General features: G+C 41.7%; 2 protein-coding genes across 24 annotated transcripts in view; one reads left to right on the forward strand and one right to left on the reverse strand.

Annotated features, from left to right (window-relative positions):
- Positions 1 to 13244, reverse strand: part of LOC135116081 (hemicentin-1-like) — a 76164-nt gene extending 62920 nt beyond the window's left edge. Inside the window, 1 exon segment of the mRNA XM_064033291.1 lies at positions 12524 to 13244. Coding sequence (XP_063889361.1) covers positions 12524 to 12821 — 298 coding nt within the window. The 5' untranslated portion in view covers positions 12822 to 13244.
- LOC135115862 (probable G-protein coupled receptor 45) overlaps positions 1 to 20878 on the forward strand; it is a 313244-nt gene that overhangs the window by 91042 nt on the left and 201324 nt on the right. For 11 of the 23 annotated variants that reach the window (XM_064032905.1, XM_064032907.1, XM_064032904.1 and 8 more), the window contains exon 2: positions 1 to 8. This exon is cut by the window's left edge and continues 31 nt beyond it. The exons of the other annotated variants lie outside the window; for them this stretch is intronic. The gene's annotated coding sequence lies outside the window, so the exon portion shown is untranslated. The remainder of the gene's footprint in view (positions 9 to 20878) is intronic. 23 annotated transcript variants of the gene reach the window in all.

Raw genomic sequence — 20878 nt, forward strand, 5'->3', positions numbered from 1 at the left:
TCCGTAAGGTAATGTAAGATCAGTGCTTGCTCAGCTTTGATTATCCTGCATTTCGTCTTATGTAGAGTTACACTATTCCCTTGTTACACTATTCCCTTTCTCCCTTTATTTTACTTTTCAGATATTCTAAAGTTAACGATGCACAACTACGAGAATGTTATGTTTTATTATGTTTCCTTTCGATTCTTATCATAACATCTGTTGTTTCTAGTGTATTAAGTTTATTTATATATTATTCTTCATTTGCTTCTTAGTATTATTACTTTTATGCTCCCACTTACTTTTATTGGTATAAATTTTATAGTTTTTAGTGTGTTAAATTCCTTTATAAACTTGTCTGCTAATTTATGCATTCAAGTGCTGTCCTTTGGTGTATTTTGCCCGTGATTGTATTAAATTTACGCGCAGCTATAATTATCCCGCACCGTCCACCGTCTCTTTTTCACGATCACTTAAAACGTTTAATTTCTCACCGGCATCGTAGCTGTGAACGTTTTCGCTGCAATTTAACCCGAAATTTATTAAGGTGAAAGCAATAAAAGGCAAAATAACACGGTTCCGCTGGACACACTTTTTCATTACGGAACTTGGAAATTAATCGTTTTGCAAACCTTCTGAGACGCGCGATGGAAAAGTTGTTTTGAGGCTCAAGTACGAAAAATTAAGCTGAGGAAAAGCTTTTGCGGAATACTGCAAAAGGAGAGATGAACAAAAAATGGAAAGTAAAAGCCCAGCTTGTAGCAACACTAAAGAAAATAAGGTAAACTTCTAAAATTTAATCAAAAGGCAGCAAGTGAGAAATGCCTCATAAAAGGGGAGACTTTGGGAGAAAAAATAATTAATTAAACCCCCTTGTGAGGTACTGACTAACCAGTAGAGAGGAAGAAAAGAAGGAAGAGGAGGAGAAACAGGGGGAATGGGAGGACGAAGACGAAAACGAGAAAGAGAAAGGAGTGTGAGTAAAGGAAGAGTAAGGAAGTGGGAAAAAAGACAGCATAAAGTAAAGAAAAATAAAGGAGAATGAGGAGGAGGCGGACGGGGACGATGCAATAAAATAGAAAAGAAAGAAGGAAATTGTAACGCGAGGCGTAGGAGGAAACGTAAAAATGAGAGAAAGGAGACAGAAGTGAAAGGAGGAAACAGAAGATTTTGAAAGAAGGGCGTAGATAGAATTAAGGAAAAAAGTAAAAGAGGAAACATGAAGAGAAGAGAAAAAAAGAAAATAAGAGAATAAAAGAAAAAAATATATATGTGGAGAGAGAAGAGCAGGAGGAGCAGCGGAAGCAGGAGAAAGAATAGGAAGAAGAAAATTAAGTCGAAAATAAAATAAAAGATAGGAAAAAAGCTTAAATGGAGGACAACAGAAAAAAAAACAAAAGAAGAAAGTGAACTAACAAGATCAGCAGGAAGAGAAGGAAGAGGAAGAGGAGGAAGAAGAGGAGGTGGTCAGCCATTAGTGTGCTAGAGAATAATATCTCTGAGAGAGAAGACCACTGTTTACTTCCTTTTATTATTTTTAGTCTGGTATAATATTTCCTTTGGGGAAAACAACAGGCGACGGAGGAGGAGGAGGGAGGAGAGGAGAAGGAATACAAGGACGGCCAAGAATAAGGCACAGGGGAAAAGAAAATGAAGAGGATGACATTGAGGAGGAAGGAAATAAAGGGGAGGAAGTAAGGTACGAGTGTAAAGACAGAAATACTTGTAGCAAATAAGGAGAGGAAAGGAGAATTCCAATGACAACGAGTCAGGGGAATGAGGAAGACAACATAATCACAACAAGACAAAAAAGAAACTTAAACCAGTCAAGAGAAAAAGGAAAATGAGACTAAAAACAAGAAAACAAAAATGTGTGTGAGAGAGAGAGAGAGAGAGAGAGAGAGAGAGAGAGAGAGAGAGAGAGAGAGAGAGAGAGAGAGAGAGAGAGAGAGAGAGAGAGCGTGCAGACGAGACTCGACGCTGAATAAGTTGGACAGGCAAAAAAAAAAAAAAAACTCCAGTCTTGTAAAAAAACCCTAAATACGGTTCCGGTATTCGTGATCCCGGGACAGCGGCTCGTAACACGCCGGAGAGAGCGGGGTCATGAGGGCGAGGGTCATTCAAAGTCGAGGTCACTAGAGAGAATGAGAGAGTTCACAGATGGAGATGGTGGAAACGTCACTTGATACGAGAGAGAGAGAGAGAGAGAGAGAGAGAGAGAGAGAGAGAGAGAGAGAGAGAGAGAGAGAGAGAGAGAGAGAGAGAGAGAGAGAGAGAGAGAGAGAGAGAGAGTGGAAGGATAAAAGGAACTCTTATGTATAATTGCGGACATCTGATGAGATTAATAAGTAGAAGATATGAATGTGTAAATCGGTGTGTGTGTGTGTGTGTAGGTGTGTGTTTGTGCCTGCGCATTTGAGTGTATATGTCTACACACACACACACACACACACACACACACACACACACACACACACACACACACACACACACACACACACACACACGTATTCACAATTTATAGCAACAACAAATATTATTACTATACGAGTACTTCTGCTACTATGGCTGCTGCTGCTGCTACTACTACTACTACTACTACTACTACTACTACTACTACTACTACTACTACTACTACTACTACTACTACTACTACTCGTTTTACTACTTTTACTATAACGTGTACTACTTAGATTGATAATAATGATGTAGTAGTAGTAAAAGTGGTGGTGGTGGTGGTGGTGGTGTAGTGGTGAAAATAATAATTGTCAGGAATGGAAAATCTAAAGGAAGGACTGAGTAGCATTATTTTCCATTTTTTTTTTTCCTTTTTGCTGAAGTGCTGAGGCTTCTTCTTGGGAACTGTCATTTCTACCGCCTCTCCACCGTAATTATTTTGTTAATGCTGTGAGGACGCGGCGGCAAGTGGGAGCAATCAGTAAAACACACGACCACTAGGAAATGATAACTCTGCTTTGTGTTGCCTGTTTTCATTCCTCGAGGTGAGTGCTTGTTTGCCTTTCATTATTATTATTATTATTATTATTGTTATTATTATTATTATTATTATTATTATTATTATTATTATTATTATTATTATTACTGTTATTATTATTATCATTATTATTGTTGTTATTATTTTGTTAATTACTGTTGCTGTTATTGTGGTTGACATTGCTGCATCTGTTGTTGATGTTATTGTTGGTCTTCTTCTTCTTGTCGTTCTTGTTCTTCCTGTTATTATTATTATTATTATTATTATTATTATTATTATTATTATTATTATTATTATTATTATTGCTTATTTCATTATTATTTTCATTATTATTATTATCATTATTATTATTATTATTATTATTATTATTATTATTATTATTATTATTATTATTATTATTATTATCATCATCATCATCATCAACTTCATTACTCTTATTTTTATCAGCTTAACCATCACAACACGACCACCCGTACCACAGACACCACTGTTATTGTCATTAGCATAAACACTAATACCCACGCCCGCAGCGCCATCATAATCCCTGCAAATAATGCCATAAACGCCCACCAGGTGAAACAAGTGCGTAATTCATATGCATTCCAAAGGTAATTAATTCCGTGTCGCGTCCTGGCCGTTCACTCCCCTCCCCATCATTGCATCGTCCGGGTTTTCCTAACATGATTTTGGTCCAAGATTCCAAATAAACATGCGCATTTGTTTCTGCTCTTCATCAGTATTGGAATTTTTCCCGACATATCAACCTCATGACACGAGTTTTCCTATTTTTCCCTCTCAATGCATGTTTTTTATTTTTATTTTTTGTTTCTTTTCCACTTCAGTTTAACATTTCCAGTTTTGACTCCACATAAACACCTGCAATTCTTTCTGTCCTTCATTAGTATTGGAATTTTTGTGGACTCCCTGACTTCATGACACTGTTTTGTTTGCTGTCACTTTGTATTATTTTCTGTTAATTCTTTTTGTATTCTGAGTGATGTAGTTTTGCAATCTGTTGTTATCTTTTGCATTTTTTGTATTACATTTTGTATTCTTGTTTTTGTTTATCTTTCCATTCTTTTTTCTTCTAGTTTTGCCTTAACACTCTAACGTCAACTCGTGAACCTTTGACACTTCTGTATATACTTCATATATTTTTCTTTTTCTGTAGTATACATTTGCGTTACCTTTAACACTCCTGCTGCCGACAGATCAGAGCTGTCACAAATTCTTCTGTATAATTTTGTATTCCTTTTGTTTTTATCGTTATTTCCTGGCCTGAGCTCAACATTTTCTGTGATAACGTTGACTGATAAAGCTCATGACTATTTTCGTATAATTTTGCATTCCTTTTGTTTTTTGTTTTTTTTTATCGCATTTTTTCCAGATTTTAGCTTCACACTTTCTCACATAACGGCAGCACTTTCCGGCGTGCCAGCCTGCATTCCATCAGTTTGCTCTTTTAATGCACTTTTCTTCATTAGTTAAGTAGTTTTTTGAATGGCTCTAATGGATGCATTTCACTGCCAAACAAATCTACGTCATTTTAATCTTCACATTGCATTATTATTATTATTTTTTTCACTCCATATGGAATGAGTGGCATTCATTTTTTCCCTCTCGCGTCACTGACATATTCAATTACTTTAAAGTAGTACTGCGTGTTTTAATCGTTTTTAGTAGCGCGGCCCACTCACACGCTCTATGCATAAGACAAGAGCCAAAAATGCCAGAGTTAAATTTTTAGAAATGGAAAAATGGCTGCCAGAGTTAAAAGTTGTCCTATCGTTTATACTTTTCCGAGTATTTTGCTGGTGAGAGTGTATGGTGCTAGGAACACGTATGAAAAACTACTATTGTGAGAATGGCCCTTGTTGTGTCCTTGAGAGAGAGAGAGAGAGAGAGAGAGAGAGAGAGAGAGAGAGAGAGAGAGAGAGAGAGAGAGAGAGAGAGAGAGAGAGAGAGAGAGAGAGAGAGAGAGAGAGAGAGAGAGAGAGAGAGAGAGAGAGAGAGAGCAATAATAGTTTTTGTTGACTCGAAAGTGTGTGTGTGTGTGTGTGTGTGTGTGTGTGTGTGTGTGTGTGTGTTGAATTATTCCATTTTCATTTGTTTATTTTCCTTTTTTATTAAATTTCTACGCTACATTTTTCCTGCTCATTTTTTTCTTTGCGAGTGGACAAAGTGGCTGGAGTGTAATTGGGAGAGAGAGAGAGAGAGAGAGAGAGAGAGAGAGAGAGAGAGAGAGAGAGAGAGAGAGAGAGAGAGAGAGAGAGAGAGAGAGAGAGAGAGAGAGAGAGAGAGTTTATTACTAAGAATTGTTGATTGGAAGCAGCAAAGAAAAGAAAGTGCAGACGGAAGAAGAAACTCGATAAAGTAAAAGAAAGAGAGAATAGAAAGGAAAATTAATAAAGTTATGGCGCTCAGTAAATTTTTATTGTTACGAAGTGTTTACATATTTCCACAAGTCCGCTTCCTCTTGTACAGTGACGTATAAAATGCATTACTTAATTCATCTTTTATTCACAAACTACAATGGATGTTTATTGTCTCTAAATTTCCTTTCAAGCCCTAATCAGTAATGCATAAGCCATTCACCATAAGAACGTATTTAAAAGCACAACAATTCAGCCTCTTGTACAATAAATGAACTGCACTTTTCTTTCCCCTTTTACTAGTCTAAAGAAAAAAATCCTGGTTAATGGCTACTCTAGTGTTTTTCTCATTTCTTTTTCCATGTTTGCATTTGTTTCCACAGCATCTGTTTCGCTTTCTTTTTTTTCAAGTGCAGACATGACACGTGTTTTTATTTTCTCTTGCACTATTTTTTCTTTTACCTGTGCGGCGCCTGGCGAATGTGGGGCAGGAGAGGGAGGATTAGGAGGAGGAGGAGGGGGAGAGAGTATGAGGAGAGGAGGGGCATGAGGGACCAGGGAGAGGAGCGAGGGAGAGGAGAGTAAGGCTGAGGGGGAAAGTGTGGTGGTCAAGGGTGGTCAAGGGGAGGAAATTAAAGATCTATTTTAGAGCTTTTACACTGGTGATGACCTTGTTTTTTTTCGCGACAAACTTTCTCTCTCTCTCTCTCTCTCTCTCTCTCTCTCTCTCTCTCTCTCTCTCTCTCTCTCTCTCTCTCTCTCTCTCTCTCTCTCTCTCTCTCTCTCTCTCTCTCTCTCTCTCTCTCTCTCTCTCTCTCTCTCTCTCTCTCTCTGCTCTTAAATAGGTTATGGTTGTGTTTATGATTGTGAGAACTTTTCATATAGCTCCACCTCTCTCTCTCTCTCTCTCTCTCTCTCTCTCTCTCTCTCTCTCTCTCTCTCTCTCTCTCTCTCTCTCTCTCTCTCTCTCTCTCTCTCTCTCTCTCTCTCTCTCTCTCTCTCTTTTCTCCGCCACTTAAGGAGATTATGATTGTGTAAGTATAGAGGAGAGATGAACATAAAAGTGGAAATTGGAGTTGACGAGAGGAGGAGGAGGAAGAGGAGGAGGAGGAGGAATTTATAACCAACACAGGAACGTTGAAGAGCGCTAACTGGTTTTCTCGGGCTGTTCCTCTCGTCTCCTTTATTCCTTCATCTCCTTTTATTTCCTCCAATACATAAACGCCCTCCTTTCCCGTGTAATTATTCTTGTATTTCCTCTCTTTATTGCTCGTCCTTATGCTGTCGCTACTCCTTCTCCTCCTCCTCCTCCTCCTCCTCCTCCTCCTCCTGAGTTTGTTGCCCTCAATTCCTCTTCCCTTGGTGGTGGTGGTGGTAGTAGTAGTGGTCTTGTTCTTATTCTTGATGTTGTTGTTTTTCTCGTTTTTCTTGTTTTTCTTATTCTTTTCTTCTTTTCTTGTTCTTTTCTTGTTTTTCTTCTTCTTCTTCTTCTTCTTCTTCTTCTTCTTCTTCTTCTTCTTCTTCTTCTTCTTCTTCTTCTTCTTCTTCTTCTTCTTCTTCTTCTTCTTCTTCTTCTTCTTCTTCTTCTTCTTCTTCTTCTTCTTCTTCTTCTTCTTCTTCTTCTTCTTCTTCTTCTTCTTCTTCTTCTTCTTCTTCTTCTTCTTCTTCTTCTTCTTCTTCTTCTTCTTCTTCTTCTTCTTCTTCTTCTTCTTCTTCTTCTTCTTCTTCTTCTTCTTCTTCTTCTTCCTTGCCTCCTTCTTTTTTGCCGCTGATGTCTTTTTTGTTTTTGCTTTCTTACTTTTCCTCCTCCTCCTCTTCTTCCTCCTCCTCCTCCTTCTCCCCCTCCTCCTCCTCTTCCCTCTATTTACCTTCGTCAATTTTTCCTCTTGTTAATACCCTCTCAGCTTCAAAATTGCTTTCAATACATTTTTCACCTCATTGAACTCTCTTCTTGGCAAGCAAATCTTTCAGAAACAATCGCATGCATGTGAATTTGCGTATGTATTTGTGTGTGTATGTCTATGTGTCTGTATGTATGTGTACTGGTTTTTTCTTTTATGTACGTCAGTGTGTGTGTGTGTGTGCTTACGTATGATATTCGTAAGTGTATGAAGTGTTATTATTTTGTGTGTTTATGTATGTATGTCTGTCTGTCACCATGTCTGCTTTTATTTATGTAAGTATGCCTGTGTGAAGGTAATGCTTAACTTGTATACTCGTAAATGTATATATGCATGTACGTAAATGTTCATGAGATTAGGGTGCAGACGTTAAGAGGATTCGTACAGTGTGTGTGTGTGTGTGTGTGTGTGTGTACATGTTATGGAGGAACCTCACGGGCACTAACGACTCCACTAAACAAGCGTCCGAAACGAGGCAGTTACGCCCACGTGTCGCCCAGACGGGACAGGAGGAGGAGGAGGAGGAGGAGGAGGAGGAGGAGGAGATGGTGGAGGAGCAGCGTGAGAGGGAAGGGAAGGGATAGTACGATGGTGATGGGCGGAAGAGGAGGGGGAAATGGCAGGCAGGGATGGGGTGGGGGTGGGGGATGGTGATGGGCGGGAGTGTGTGAGCAGAATGGGCGGGATGGGCGGGATGGCCGTTCATACCCCACCGAGCGGCACCTTTTTCCTCTCAAAATGGCGAGGTCGTGGTCTTATGGTCCATGCCTGGTGCTACTCTGCGCGGTAGTGGCCAGGCAAGGCTTTAGACCTATTTACTGGGGTGGGTGTTATTGCGGACGTGTTGTGGCCCAAGGTGTTTACTGTGTGCTGGTTGCTACGGCTGGTGGTACTGCTGTGTGTGTGTGTGTGTGTGTGTGCTGACAGGAATACAATTGTTATATAAGATGAATGTTTAGATGTACATTGTGGTTTATGTAACATTTCAACGGATATTTCTTACCACTTTGTCATCGTGTGCCTACAGTTTCTATTCTATTATATTATTTACACATCCGGAGGAAATGAAACTATTACTCTTTTCAAATAAAAATCGCTATAGGCAACGAAGTCTGCTAATTTACTGCGCACTGGTGTACTCTTCCTGTCACTGTGATGAGTACGAAGAAGTGGTGGCGAAATGAAGGTTAAAGTTGACGGGACGTGTACACATGCGATGCCTGAAACACTTGGATGTATCATATTTCACTCGCGGGGATAGGCGGTCAATGAAGCTTGCAGGGGATAAAGGGGTGAAAAAAGTGGTTTTTGTAGTGGCGGTATGAGAGTGGAACAACGTGATGACAGGGCAGCCAAGTGGAACGAACATTGTGGAAGCAGTGGAAGTGGTGTCGTTGCCTCACTCAGTAAAAATGGAGTAAAAAATCCCATTATAACAGTGACAGTATTTTGCGACCTTAAAGATGCGAGATGGCTTGGGGGAGTGAATGGGCTAGGGTGGTGGTGGTGGTGGTCGTGGTGGTGGTATTGCTGCTGCTGCTGCTGCTGCTGCTGCTGGAGTGACATGACCGGGTGTGTTGTCTTAGGATATTTAATTGAAACGTTAATAAGGCGGTAATACTGATGAATAGGTTTATTAAGGATGTGGTAAGCAAGTGTTGGTGTTACAGCAAGACTAGCGATGTTAAATGAAGCGGAAATTGAAGACTTTATACAAGCGGTTGTGGTGATAATGTTTATGGTGACGTTATTGTTGTTTGTTGTTACATATTTGTATGCTACTTCTAATCTTATCTGTCTGTTTACCAGTGTTTGTTTGTCTGTCTGTCTGTGTTTTTGTTTCTATTTATTTGTCGGTCCGGATGAGTTTATGATATATTGGCTCTTGGATAGAAGAACAATTGATCACATTACAAAGGAGATCCGGGTATTTATGTTCATCATATTGTTTTTTTACCTCCTCTTAATTCCTCACCAGGTTTCCTCCCAGAGCTATTCTCGTCAGGGACTGGCCTGGTTACGAGTTCGGAGAATACTTTGAGGTTGTTATGTTGGCTCTAAAATTAGCAATGAACTGTAGATCATGTAGCAAAATTAGTTTAGCGCAAGAGTACCTTTGAGGTAAAATTACTCGCCTTGTTTGTCATCCCACGCGCCTTGTTACGTTGAAATTCTTGCAGAAAATCTTGAGTGAATTTTGTCTTTTCGTGTTTTTCTTCATTTTTCCCTGCAATGTTAATACTAAGTTGGCTACAACGATTTTGTTTTTCAACTCCGTAACGAACTTATCTCTGGTTCCCGTGTAACGCAAGTGCCCCGTGAACATTTACATTCACTCGCTCTTTGTTTAGGGAAATTCAATAATGTTGTCATACTTCACCCACGCGCTTTTGCCTGCACCACTCCGCCGCGCCTATCTTTTTGACGTGTCCATTACGTCGTTTATCTATCATTTATCCATACACAACCTCCATATATTCACTTTACATCGCATCATCACCACCAGTCAGTCGTTCCTACTTCACAGAGCATGCATGGCTGCTCCATAATTGTATCAGCGCTTGAATTTCCTCCACAAAATCCGCGTATCGTATGAACACTCAGTCTTTTAGTTGTGGGAGTGACAGGGGAAGGAAAACAGTGTTGCATACACTACACCCAATCCGTGGTACGGGTATCCGCCGCAGACTCAAAGGCAAAAGTAAATTGAGGTGTATTTGAAGGTATATTTCGTTTTCCATACCTTGATTTTGTTTTTGGTTTGACGCGAATGAAGTCTAATAACAAAGTTGGTTCTCTTCGTCAATAATTCAGAGAAACAGAGATTTACATTGAGGGAGGGCATATTTGAATGTAGATACCATTTTCTTGCTGGAGATTAGATTTCATACCAGAATTCATTCACGTGATCCAATATTGAAACTTGAAAAATGCCAACCGTATACTTGAAGAGAAGAGGAGACGAAAGCAGGCACATTTGAACGCACACTCCATTCTCTTTACTTTCATTATATTTACTATTATTTACTTTTTATTTATTTATTTTTTTTTTTACCAAATAGCGGTTGTCAAGGCGTCAAGTATTAAAACGCGAAAGCCTGGTACCGTAGACTTAAGTTTAAGAGAGAACCGGAGATGTTTGCTGAAGAAAAGTACATTATTTAAAACGTGCATCACATTTTCCTTATCCCCATTGTTCTCCTTATAACTGAGATGAGGTTTGATAACAAAGAGGTTGATTGAAGTCCAGAATCTGAATGTGAAAGCCGCGGATTTTACCTCGCTTGGGCCTGACATTGTTTTGACGCGGGCGATCGAAGAGGAATTAACTCAAGACGACGACTGAATGGAAGCCGCCCACCGCCATGTTGTCAGAATGGAACTTAAGGATTTGATGTTCCAAAGTTTGAGTTTTATGACAACTCTTACGAAATGTGGTAAAGAGGTGAGATATAAAGAAAATTATTCCTTCTCGTATGGCAACAACAACTATAATGACCCCTCTTCTACGTTTTCTTATTTCTCCTCCTCCTTCCATTTCCTCCTCTTCCTACTCCTCCTCCTTGCATTCCTCCTCTTCCTACTCCTCCTCCTCCTTGCATTCCTCCTCTTCCTACTCCTCCTCCTCCTTCCACTTCCACTCCTCATCACCTTCCTTTTTCTGCTTTTTCTTTTTATACCATCACCTACTACTACTACTATTACTACTACTACTACTACTACTACTACTACTACTACTACTACTACTACTACTACTACTACTACTACTACTACGACAACCAGCACCACCACCACCACCACCACCACCACAGCACTATACAATAAGAGTTTACCACTAATTGCTGTCGATACTTGCCATTCTTCATCCCCTTTATTTGCCTTAACACCACGGTCCATTTGCATGTTACTCCTCACCACTTGACTGAGCAGGAGGTGGAACACATCTCTCTGTTACTCCTCTTAATCTCTCGCATGAATCGTAATAAAAAATAAAGGTTAAAAATAAAGCTACTGTGATGTCTAGTTAAATGCGTGTGAGAATTGGATGCAAACAATTTGATCAAAATGTCGTATGTTATGAACGTGACGGCAGCCGGAGGTGTTATAATATTTGTGTAAATGTTTACTGAGGAATTATCTTGTTCGGGTGAGCTGGGACAGGACGAAGGACGCGCTGTGAATGCAGGAGGAGGAGGAGGAGGAGGAGGAGGAGGAGGAGGAGGAGGAGGAAAGGAGGGAGATCGGGAGGGGGAGAGGAGGTCGAGGTGCAGGATAAGGAGGGTGGGTAGAGAAAACGAGGAGCAACGAGAGTAATTGGAAGAGGAAAGGCGCTCGCGAGGAGAAAAATTTTGCAGGATTTGTCAAAAAGGGTGAGGAAAAAGAAGCATTTCTAAGCAGGGAAGCGATGATAAGAAGTGACTCGAAATGGGAAGGAATGCAGGAGGAGAAAAGGAAAAGGTGGATGAGAGGGAAGACTTAAAGATAAAGTTAGAATATGAATGGAACGATTATGTAAGTGAGCAAAAAAAGGGAGAGGGAAAAGCGAATGTAATAAATAGAGAAAAGCAAGATTTAAATTACAGTGACGAACAGAAAAGGAAAAAAAGAAAAGTGTAGGAAGAGTAATATTGGTAAAAGTAGGAGGAGGAGGAGGAGGAGGTTAGAGACGGATGAAGAAAATATTCATAATGCGTAGTAGGTGAGTCGAGAATTAGTCATGAAGTATGTGGAAGACGAGGCGCAGGACAAGACAAAGGAAGAGGAGGAAGAGGAGGAGGAGGAGGAGGAGGAGGAGGAGGAGAAGGAGGAACAGGAACAGGAGGAGGAGGAGGAGGAAAGGGGGAGGAACGAAATAAAAGTATGTTAAAATTATAGCATATTACTGAGCGGAAGGAGGATTAGAGAGAAATTGAGTGGAAAAAGAGACTCGGAAAGAAAGGAGAGAATGAACCAAGGAATTAGGGAAGGAAGGAAGGAAAACAAGAAGGAAGGAAGCAAGGAAGGATTGGAAGTGAAAAAAAAAATGAATATTCACTGATGCATAAAATAAATAAGAGGATGGAAAGGAAAAAAAAAAAAGGTGTGAATATTTGCTGACAGACGAACTACAGAAGCAAGGAATGAATAAAGGAAGAGCTTGAATACTTACTGATGCAAAACATAAGGGAGGAAGGATGTAAGGAAAGAAAAGAAAAAGGTGAAGATGTGAAAATTTACTGATACAAAAAATACAGAAGGAATGGAGGAGGGAGTGAACTAAACGTGTGAATACTTACTAATATAGTCATCCTGCCCGGGGTACCTGGATAACACATCAACCTTCATGTCACTCGTGGCTGACGGAAGGGTATTCTGAAGAGCTCTGGCGTGTGATGGCGAGCGAGGCAGCCTTTCCCCACCACACCCTCTCCCCTCCCCACCCAGCACTACCACCAGCACCACCACCACAAGCACCACCACACCGCGAGCACCACCACCACTACCACTACCAACCACCATCACAGCACCACTACCACCACCGCCGCCACCACCACCACCGCCACCACCACACGCCGCACAAGTAGCCAGCCGCATGTATGTAATTTATTTCTCATTGACCATCTTCTTCCCGGGCTAGAACGTGTGGCTGGTCGTTTCAGTCTTGTCTTTATTGAGGGAAGTTAGGGCCAACTACATATGGCCTCAGATGGAGCACTTTGGGTAATGTTTTTTCTATATATCGCACCACAAGCTTCATTTTGGAAGGGCGGGCATGGCGGTGGGGTGTTTCACAGGTCAAGGGTCACAGGTCAGGGGAGCGACGTTGAGGGTTTGCGATGGACCAAGAGGGGAGTGAGGAGGGCAGGGAGAGTGCATCAGGCAGAGGGAGCGGTGTGTGTCTCCCCTTCACCGTGGCCAAGGCGATACTGAGCTCCTCTCCGCCCTGGCACTACTGCGACGACCACCACCACCACCACCACCACCGCGACTACCATCACCACCACCACCTTTATCACCACTGTCACCACCACCGCTTGCCCCTCTGTAGCCACATCATCGCCACTGCCATTGTTAACACCACTACCATTGTTAACACCACTACCACTATTTCCACCACCACCACCACCACCACCACCACCATCGCTACCAAAATTAAATGACCTCCACCATTTTCATCAAGATTAAGGACTTATTTCATCGCTGCTATGATACAAACACATGCACGCCCACACCCACTCCCGTGTACATAGGCGTGGCCGCGTACACACACACACACACACACACACACACACACACACACACACACACAAGCAGACATACACGCACGCACACACAAGCACACACATACACAGACACAAGCACACACACACACACACACACACACACACACACACACACACACACACACACACACACACACACACACACACACACACCACACACTCACTTTGAATTCGCACATGTGCACATATTGACACGTATTCATACACACACCTACACGCCCGCCCACACACACACACACACACACACACACACACACACACACACACACACACACACACACACACACACACACACACACACACACACACACACACACACACACACATACAACGGATGGAAAAACTGGACCTACCGTAGAGCAAGATTACACACACACACACACACACACACACACACACACACACACACACACACACACACACACACACACATGCACACACACACGAACGTACACACACCCCAGGCAACAAATTACAACAATCCCAATATTGTCAACATGGATTTCACAGCAGGCCGAAGTCAAAACACAGAAATACGCCACTGACAAAAAATAGCGATAATAATAATAATGAAAGGAATACCTCCACAAATTTTTTAATAACATGTAATCCACTTTGCACTGCGTAGCATCAAAATGTCTCTACATGCACCTAACAAGCGACACGGGATTAATTATATTTTCAACGTACATTTTTCTCTCTCTTGCAAATAATACCTGTCAGTTTACCACCTTTTTTATACGTCTCTATCACTCACTCTCTATCTCACTCCTATGTCTGTGTGTGTGTGTGTGTGTGTGTGTGTGTGTGTGTGTGTGTGTATGTGAATGTACGTGCGTGTGTGTGTGTCAGATTTCAAACGGTAAAACAGCGGATCATGAATGAGAATGAAAGGCCGCACGGATTTACTTGTTGAATAACGGGGAGCGGCGATGGGGAGTGGCGGGGAATGAGAGAACGTTACACTATTTCGCGGCGATACAGAAAGGGAGGGGGCGAAAATGGGGAGGAATATGTACTACCGGAGAACGAGTGGGGAAAATGGAGGTCGTAGACTGATGGAGGAGGGGGTGGTTGGGTAGAAGGGAGTAAATGGAGAGTGAGGTAGAGGAAAGAGGAGGAAAAAAAAAAGGTGGAGTGAAAGAAAGGAAGGTGTGTGTAGTTCGCGGTGAAGTGTCATTCCCAAAGTCGAGGAGGGAATGTGAGACTAGGTGTGTCTGTAATTCCTGGAGGAGGAGGAGGAGGAGGAGGAGGAGGAGGAGGAGGAGGAGGAGGTGTGGGAACAGTGGTGTAGAGGGAATAGAAAGAGGAGATTGTCAGGGAGTGGGAAGAGAGAAAAGAAGGAAGAGAGAGAAAAAGAAGAGGAGGAGGAAGAGAGAGAGAGAGAGAGAGAGAGAGAGAGAGAGAGAGAGAGAGAGAGAGAGAGAGAGAGAGAGAGAGAGAGAGAGAGAGAAGAAGGAAGAGAGAGGAGATGGAAGGTAGAGAAGACGGAGGACACACACACACACACACACACACACACACACACACACACACACACACACACACACACACACACACACACAGAGAGAGAGAGAGAGAGAGAGAGAGAGAGAGAGAGAGAGAGAGAGAGAGAGAGAGAGAGAGAGAGAGAGAGAGAGAGAGAGAGAGAGCGGAAGGGGAATGTGGAAGGATAGGAAGTGGTGAAAGCACTAAGGGACAGGGAAGGGAGAGGGGGAGGGAAGGAGAGGAAAGGAAGAACACCAACCATTCGTGAAGACAACGTAGAAGAGGAAGAGGAAAGGAGAAAGAAGGAGTGGAGAAAGGGTAAAGAGAGGGCGACAGGCGACAAGGAAGACATGACGAAGAGAACCAGAAAAGAAGAACACTGGTGACCATGAACTGCAACACGAAAGAAAGAGGAGAAAAGAAACAAAGACAACGAAAGAGAAGAAGAAATGGAGAAAGAAAGCATATCAATAACAACAAAAAAAGAAAGCTGGAAAGAAGAAAAAGGAGAAAAATGGAAGAAGTAAGAAATATAAAAGAACATACTCGTGTGAATAACAGCGAGAAAAAGAAACAGTGGAAGAAGAAAGAAAGGAAGAATGGGAAAAAGGACGTATGAGAAGAAAAGAATACGAAAAAAATGAAGCCGGAGAGAAAAAAAGAGAATAAATAGGAAATAATGAAATTTTGAGAAGAAAAGGAGAATAAAAAAAGTAACAAGAAAAGTGAGATTGAAAAGGAAAGTAGGAAGAATAGGTGGAAAAAACCTACAAGAATAGGAAATAAACGATGAAAAGAAAAAGATAGTAGGAAGAAAAGTACGAAAGAAAAAATAACAAGAAAAGGAAGTGGGAGAGACGAAAAAAAAAACGAAAAAGACGGAAATATAGCGAAAGAGTGCTGCAAGAATAGGAAACAGAAGAGCCGATAAAAAGAGGAAAAGGGAAGAAGGAAGAATGAGAGAAAACAAATAGCAAAGAAAGGAAGCGGGATGGAAGAAAAAAATAGTAGAAAAGAAGTACGAGTGAAAGAAAGCTGCAATAATAACAAACAAAAGAGGAGATGCGAAAAGAAAAAAGCGGGAAAAAAAGTAAGACGGGAAAGAAGTTGGGTGGAAAAAAGCTCCAAGAAAAAGAAAACACGAGAGGAGATGAAAAAGAGGAAAAGGGCGGAAGGGAAAGAGAGAGAGAGAAGGAAGAATCACTCGTACTCTGGCGCAAGGCAACAAAGCAAACCAACAATAGGGAAGCAATGACACACGACTCCACCAATACGATGCCGCAGACGGACAGATGAGAGTGGACTTCGCAAGACCTTACTATACCAGTCTGTCTCTTGGGGCCTGTCTTCCTCTGCTAACACTGCCAATCCAAACAACGCTAAAAAAATGGCACCTAATTGAGAGAGAGAGAGAGAGAGAGAGAGAGAGAGAGAGAGAGAGAGAGAGAGAGAGAGAGAGAGAGAGAGAGAGATATGCATGTGAAAAATTCGTAGAAAAGGCAAATTTTTCCTGCTGGGGTAAACATAACCTTACTGGTGGCTTTTGAAGTGGAGGGTTTCACAAGTTGTCTAATTCTGTGCGTTTTGTGCCACGCCGAGACCTGAGGAGGAGGAGGAGGAGGAGGAGGAGGAGGAGGAGGAGGAGGAGGAGGAGGAGGAGGAGGAGGAGGAGGAGAGCGAAAGTAGCAGTATTCAAGGTAAAAAAGTTTGAGTAACAAAAAGAATAGCAAATTAACACGAGGAGGAGGAGGAGGAGGAGGAGGAGGAGGAGGAGGAGGAGGAGGAGGAGGAGGAGGAGGAGGAGGAGGAGGAGGAGGAGATAATCACAACAGAGACAGATTAAGAGGTAAGAGGAACATGATAGTAGGAGCCAAAGTAGCAATAATGAAAGATTTTGAGTCACAGAATGGCAAATCAACGACGAGAAAGGAGGAGGAGGAGGAAGAAGAAGAGATGGTCATAATAGTAACAGTAAAGGAATGATAAGAAGGAGCATGATAGGAGAAACAGAAGGTATTGATTGGAGTGGAAAAGAAGGTGGGTGGGGATATCGGAAACAATGGATAGGAGAGGAAATGGAGGAAAAAGAAGAAAGGCAAACGAAGGAGGGAAGGGTAAAGACTTAAGTGAAGGGAATGAAGGAACATATGAAGGGAGATGGAAAGAAAAAAAAAAGAGAAGGAGAGGACTTAGTAATGTTGTGCAAATGACTCCAAGAGGGTATCAGAGAGAGAGAGAGAGAGAGAGAGAGAGAGAGAGAGAGAGAGAGAGAGAGAGAGAGAGAGAGAGAGAGAGAGAGAGAGAGAGAGAGTTATTGCATTGATAATTTAGACCGTGTATGTGTTAGCCTCCCTTGCACATCTGCTTGTGAACGTGTGTGTGTGTGTGTGTGTGTGTGTGTGTGTGTGTGTGTGTGTGTGTGTGTGTGTGTGTTTATCGCTCTTTGTTAATCCAGTGCCCGGGTTGTTCCTTGTGCATGTCGTGTGTTAGAGGATTTGGTTGGTCTTTTTCCCGCTTTACCTTAATCTTGTTGTCATAAGACTTTCTTCGCGTCACGTGCTTCCTTCTCATCATTCTTCCTGCTCCTGTTATCATCCTTTCTTCATTCTACCCCCTTCCTGGTTCCTGTGTGTGTGTGTGTGTGTGTGTGTGTGTGTGTGTGTGTGTTTTCTGTATTTTTTTTTGCTTGTTCTTTATGCTTTTACATTTTTGTCTTTATTCTTAATTACCCGCATTTTTTTCGTGTTTTCTTTCTCCTTTATCTCTCTTTTTTTCCTTTACTGTGTTCCCCTTCTTAACTTTTCTCCCCTTCCCTTAGGCCTTTATTGACATCATCTTCCTAATCCTCCTCCTCCTTCTCCTCCTCCTCGTCCTCTTCCTCATCTCCTTTACCTTTCCCCCTCTTCTTCTATTCCGATTAAGGATCTAATTCTGCCTCTATTTGTCTTTTAGTGCTTTCATACCCGCCTATTTTCTCCATCTTTCGTTCTCCTTACTCTGATCCTCCTCCTCCTCCTCCTCCTCCTCCTCCTCCTCCTCCTCCTCCTACTCCTATACTGAGCTTAGGTCGAAGATCAAGGAAAGCTGATGATACCTGAAGGCACGGAGGGGAAGACTTTTGAGTGTGTGTGTGCGTGTGTGTTGTGTAACTTCATGTAACTCTCTCTCTCTCTCTCTCTCTCTCTCTCTCTCTCTCTCTCTCTCTCTCTCTCTCTCTCTCTGTCTCTGTCTCTGTCTGTCTTTCTCTTTCTCTCTCTCTCCGTCTCTATTTTTCCCTTCCTCCCCCATCCATTGCCCTGCCTTTCTTTCTTTCCCATTAGTGTTGCCTCTGTACTTTTCTCCTTCGCTGTGTTTTCAAGCTGACCAACATTTTACGCTGCAATGTTTCACCCTTACTGATAAAGCCACCGCATTTTAGTTATACAGATAAGAGAACAAATAGACTGACGACCAATGCATTTACTCCCTACACACTCACACACACACACACACACACACACACACACACACACACACAGGTAGACAAATGTATAATATAGTAAATGGATATGTTTGCGAAGGTTTTGTCAGCAGTATTATAGAAGATTTGAGGAGGAGGAGGAGGAGGAGGAGGAGGACGACGACGAGAAGAAGAAGAAGAAGAAGAAGATAGGGTATTGGATCGTGAAATGGGAGGAAAAGGAGGGTTAATCTGCAATACTTATCTTTCCCCCAACTTCATGCGAACCATTCTCTCTCTCTCTCTCTCTCTCTCTCTCTCTCTCTCTCTCTCTCTCTCTCTCTCTCTCTCTCTCTCTCTCACGTTTGGTTTTTGAATCTATTCCTTCTTTTCTCTTCTGTTTCTTTTCATTCTTAATTTTTCTACCTTTGTATTTTCTCATTTTTTCCTCTTTTCTTTGTCCCTGTGAGTTTTCTTCCACCCTTTCTCCTTTCATTCAGTTCAATCTCCTTCCCCTTTCTATTCAGTTTTTTACCTTTCTTTTTCTCTACCTGTCCACTTTTGTTTTCTTCCCCTTTCACCTGTTAATCTTTTACCGGCTTTTTTTTTCTTTTTTTCTTTAATCATCTTTTCCTCCCTACCTATTTGTCTGTCACTGAATATATTATCTTTGTATCTGTCTATCTATCTATTTCTCTACCTATTCACCTATCTACCTTCTCCCTTTACTAACTTTTCCCTTTAACCTTCCTTTTTCTAGACATCTTTTCCCTTATCTAATATGAAACTCTCTTTTACAATCCCCTTTTGCCTGCCATCACTACCCGCCTAATACCTGCCTAATCCACCGCCTTCCTTGCATTAAGCCCCCAAGCGGGTATTATTGGTCCTGCTTCCCCGGGTATCGAAGCCAGGGCAGTTGATTTTACCATTGGACCGTAAACACACATTCCTATTATGGTGATTGGAATCTTAGCTCGTTTGGCGCTCGTTAGGATGTACTTGTCGATTAATGTACGTACGAGGAAGAGGCAGAGAAGTGGAAGATGGTCTGTGTGTGTGTGTGTGTGTGTGTGTGTGTAAAAGTGCTCCGTGTTCTGCTAACTTACTGACGTTTCTCTCTCTCTCTCTCTCTCTCTCTCTCTCTCTCTCTCTCTCTCTCTCTCTCTCTCTCTCTCTCTCTCTCTCTCTCTCTCTCTCTCTCATGCAGACACCAGCCTCTCCTTCTATCATAAAAGCGTTTTCGTGAGTAAAAAGTGATGTTCAGCTATCAAGAAAGAAGAAAAGAGTTAAAGGAAAGACGCAAGAAGAAGACTTAAAATAAAATAGACTCAGGCCCGTGAGATATTTCCTGGTACCCATAGCTCAGAAGAATAATAAGACGAGGTGTACTGATAGATAAAATATTCACTACGTCCTTCATACTCCGGTAGAATAGTGTGTGTGTTTGAGAGATAAACAAAAATACTATTACAGAATATCCCTTTGAGAATTTGATGCGCCGGGCTCCACTTCTGAGGGACACGTAGAGTTTTTAAAAAGACAAAGCGTTTTGAACTCCTTTTAATCTTTAGTGTTCCCCCAGAAAATGCATTATGTATGTACGCAAAATTCCAGTCTTTTGTCTTATATTTTTGAGACTCCGTTTGTCACCTTTGGGCCTTTTAAATGTATCTCTCTCTCTCTCTCTCTCTCTCTCTCTCTCTCTCTCTCTCTCTCTCTCTCTCTCTCTCTCTCTCTCTCTCTCTCTCTCTCTCTCTCTCTCTCTCTCCCCTTCATGTTCAGATCAATTGCATATACAGACTGAGATTTGTGCTTTAAATACTTTCCATGTTATTGTCTGTTTGTCTTTGTAAAAATATGCGTCTCTCTCTCTCTCTCTCTCTCTCTCTCTCTCTCTCTCTCTCTCTCTCTCTCTCTCTCTCTCTCTCTCTCTCTCTCTCTCTCGGCCACAAGTCCCCTCGGGTGTAACTTTCCCCTCACGCGCCGAAAAAAAAGTTTAATGTGGCATTTACGTGGATAAAAGCCACAGCAATATTCATTTTGCAATTTAAGAAAACTTCATTCAGATAAAAAAGGGAAGTTTCTCGTATCCTTGTCTCCCACTCCTTCCTTCCCTCCCGCCCTTGGACTTCTCGCTCATAAGATCACACACAAATAATAAGTTTTGCACGGAAGGAAATTGCAATAAAGGTTTTGGTTTGAGTTTTCGAACATCCAAACTTTTTTTTATATTTTATTCACCAAGAGAGTTAGGCTTTTCCTTCATCTGTTTCCTTCCTATTCCTTTTTCGTTTTTTTATTATTTTATTTTCAACTGCTCTTTCGTTTCGTTCTCATCTCTTTCGTTTCCACTTCCGTTTCGTCTCGCTGTATATTCTTTTTTGGTTGTGTTTCATATTTCGTCCCTTTTTGCGTTACTTGTTTCTCTTTGCGGTTTT

Source organism: Scylla paramamosain, chromosome 30, assembly GCF_035594125.1.
Source record: "Scylla paramamosain isolate STU-SP2022 chromosome 30, ASM3559412v1, whole genome shotgun sequence".
NCBI classification, from domain to species: domain Eukaryota; kingdom Metazoa; phylum Arthropoda; class Malacostraca; order Decapoda; family Portunidae; genus Scylla; species Scylla paramamosain.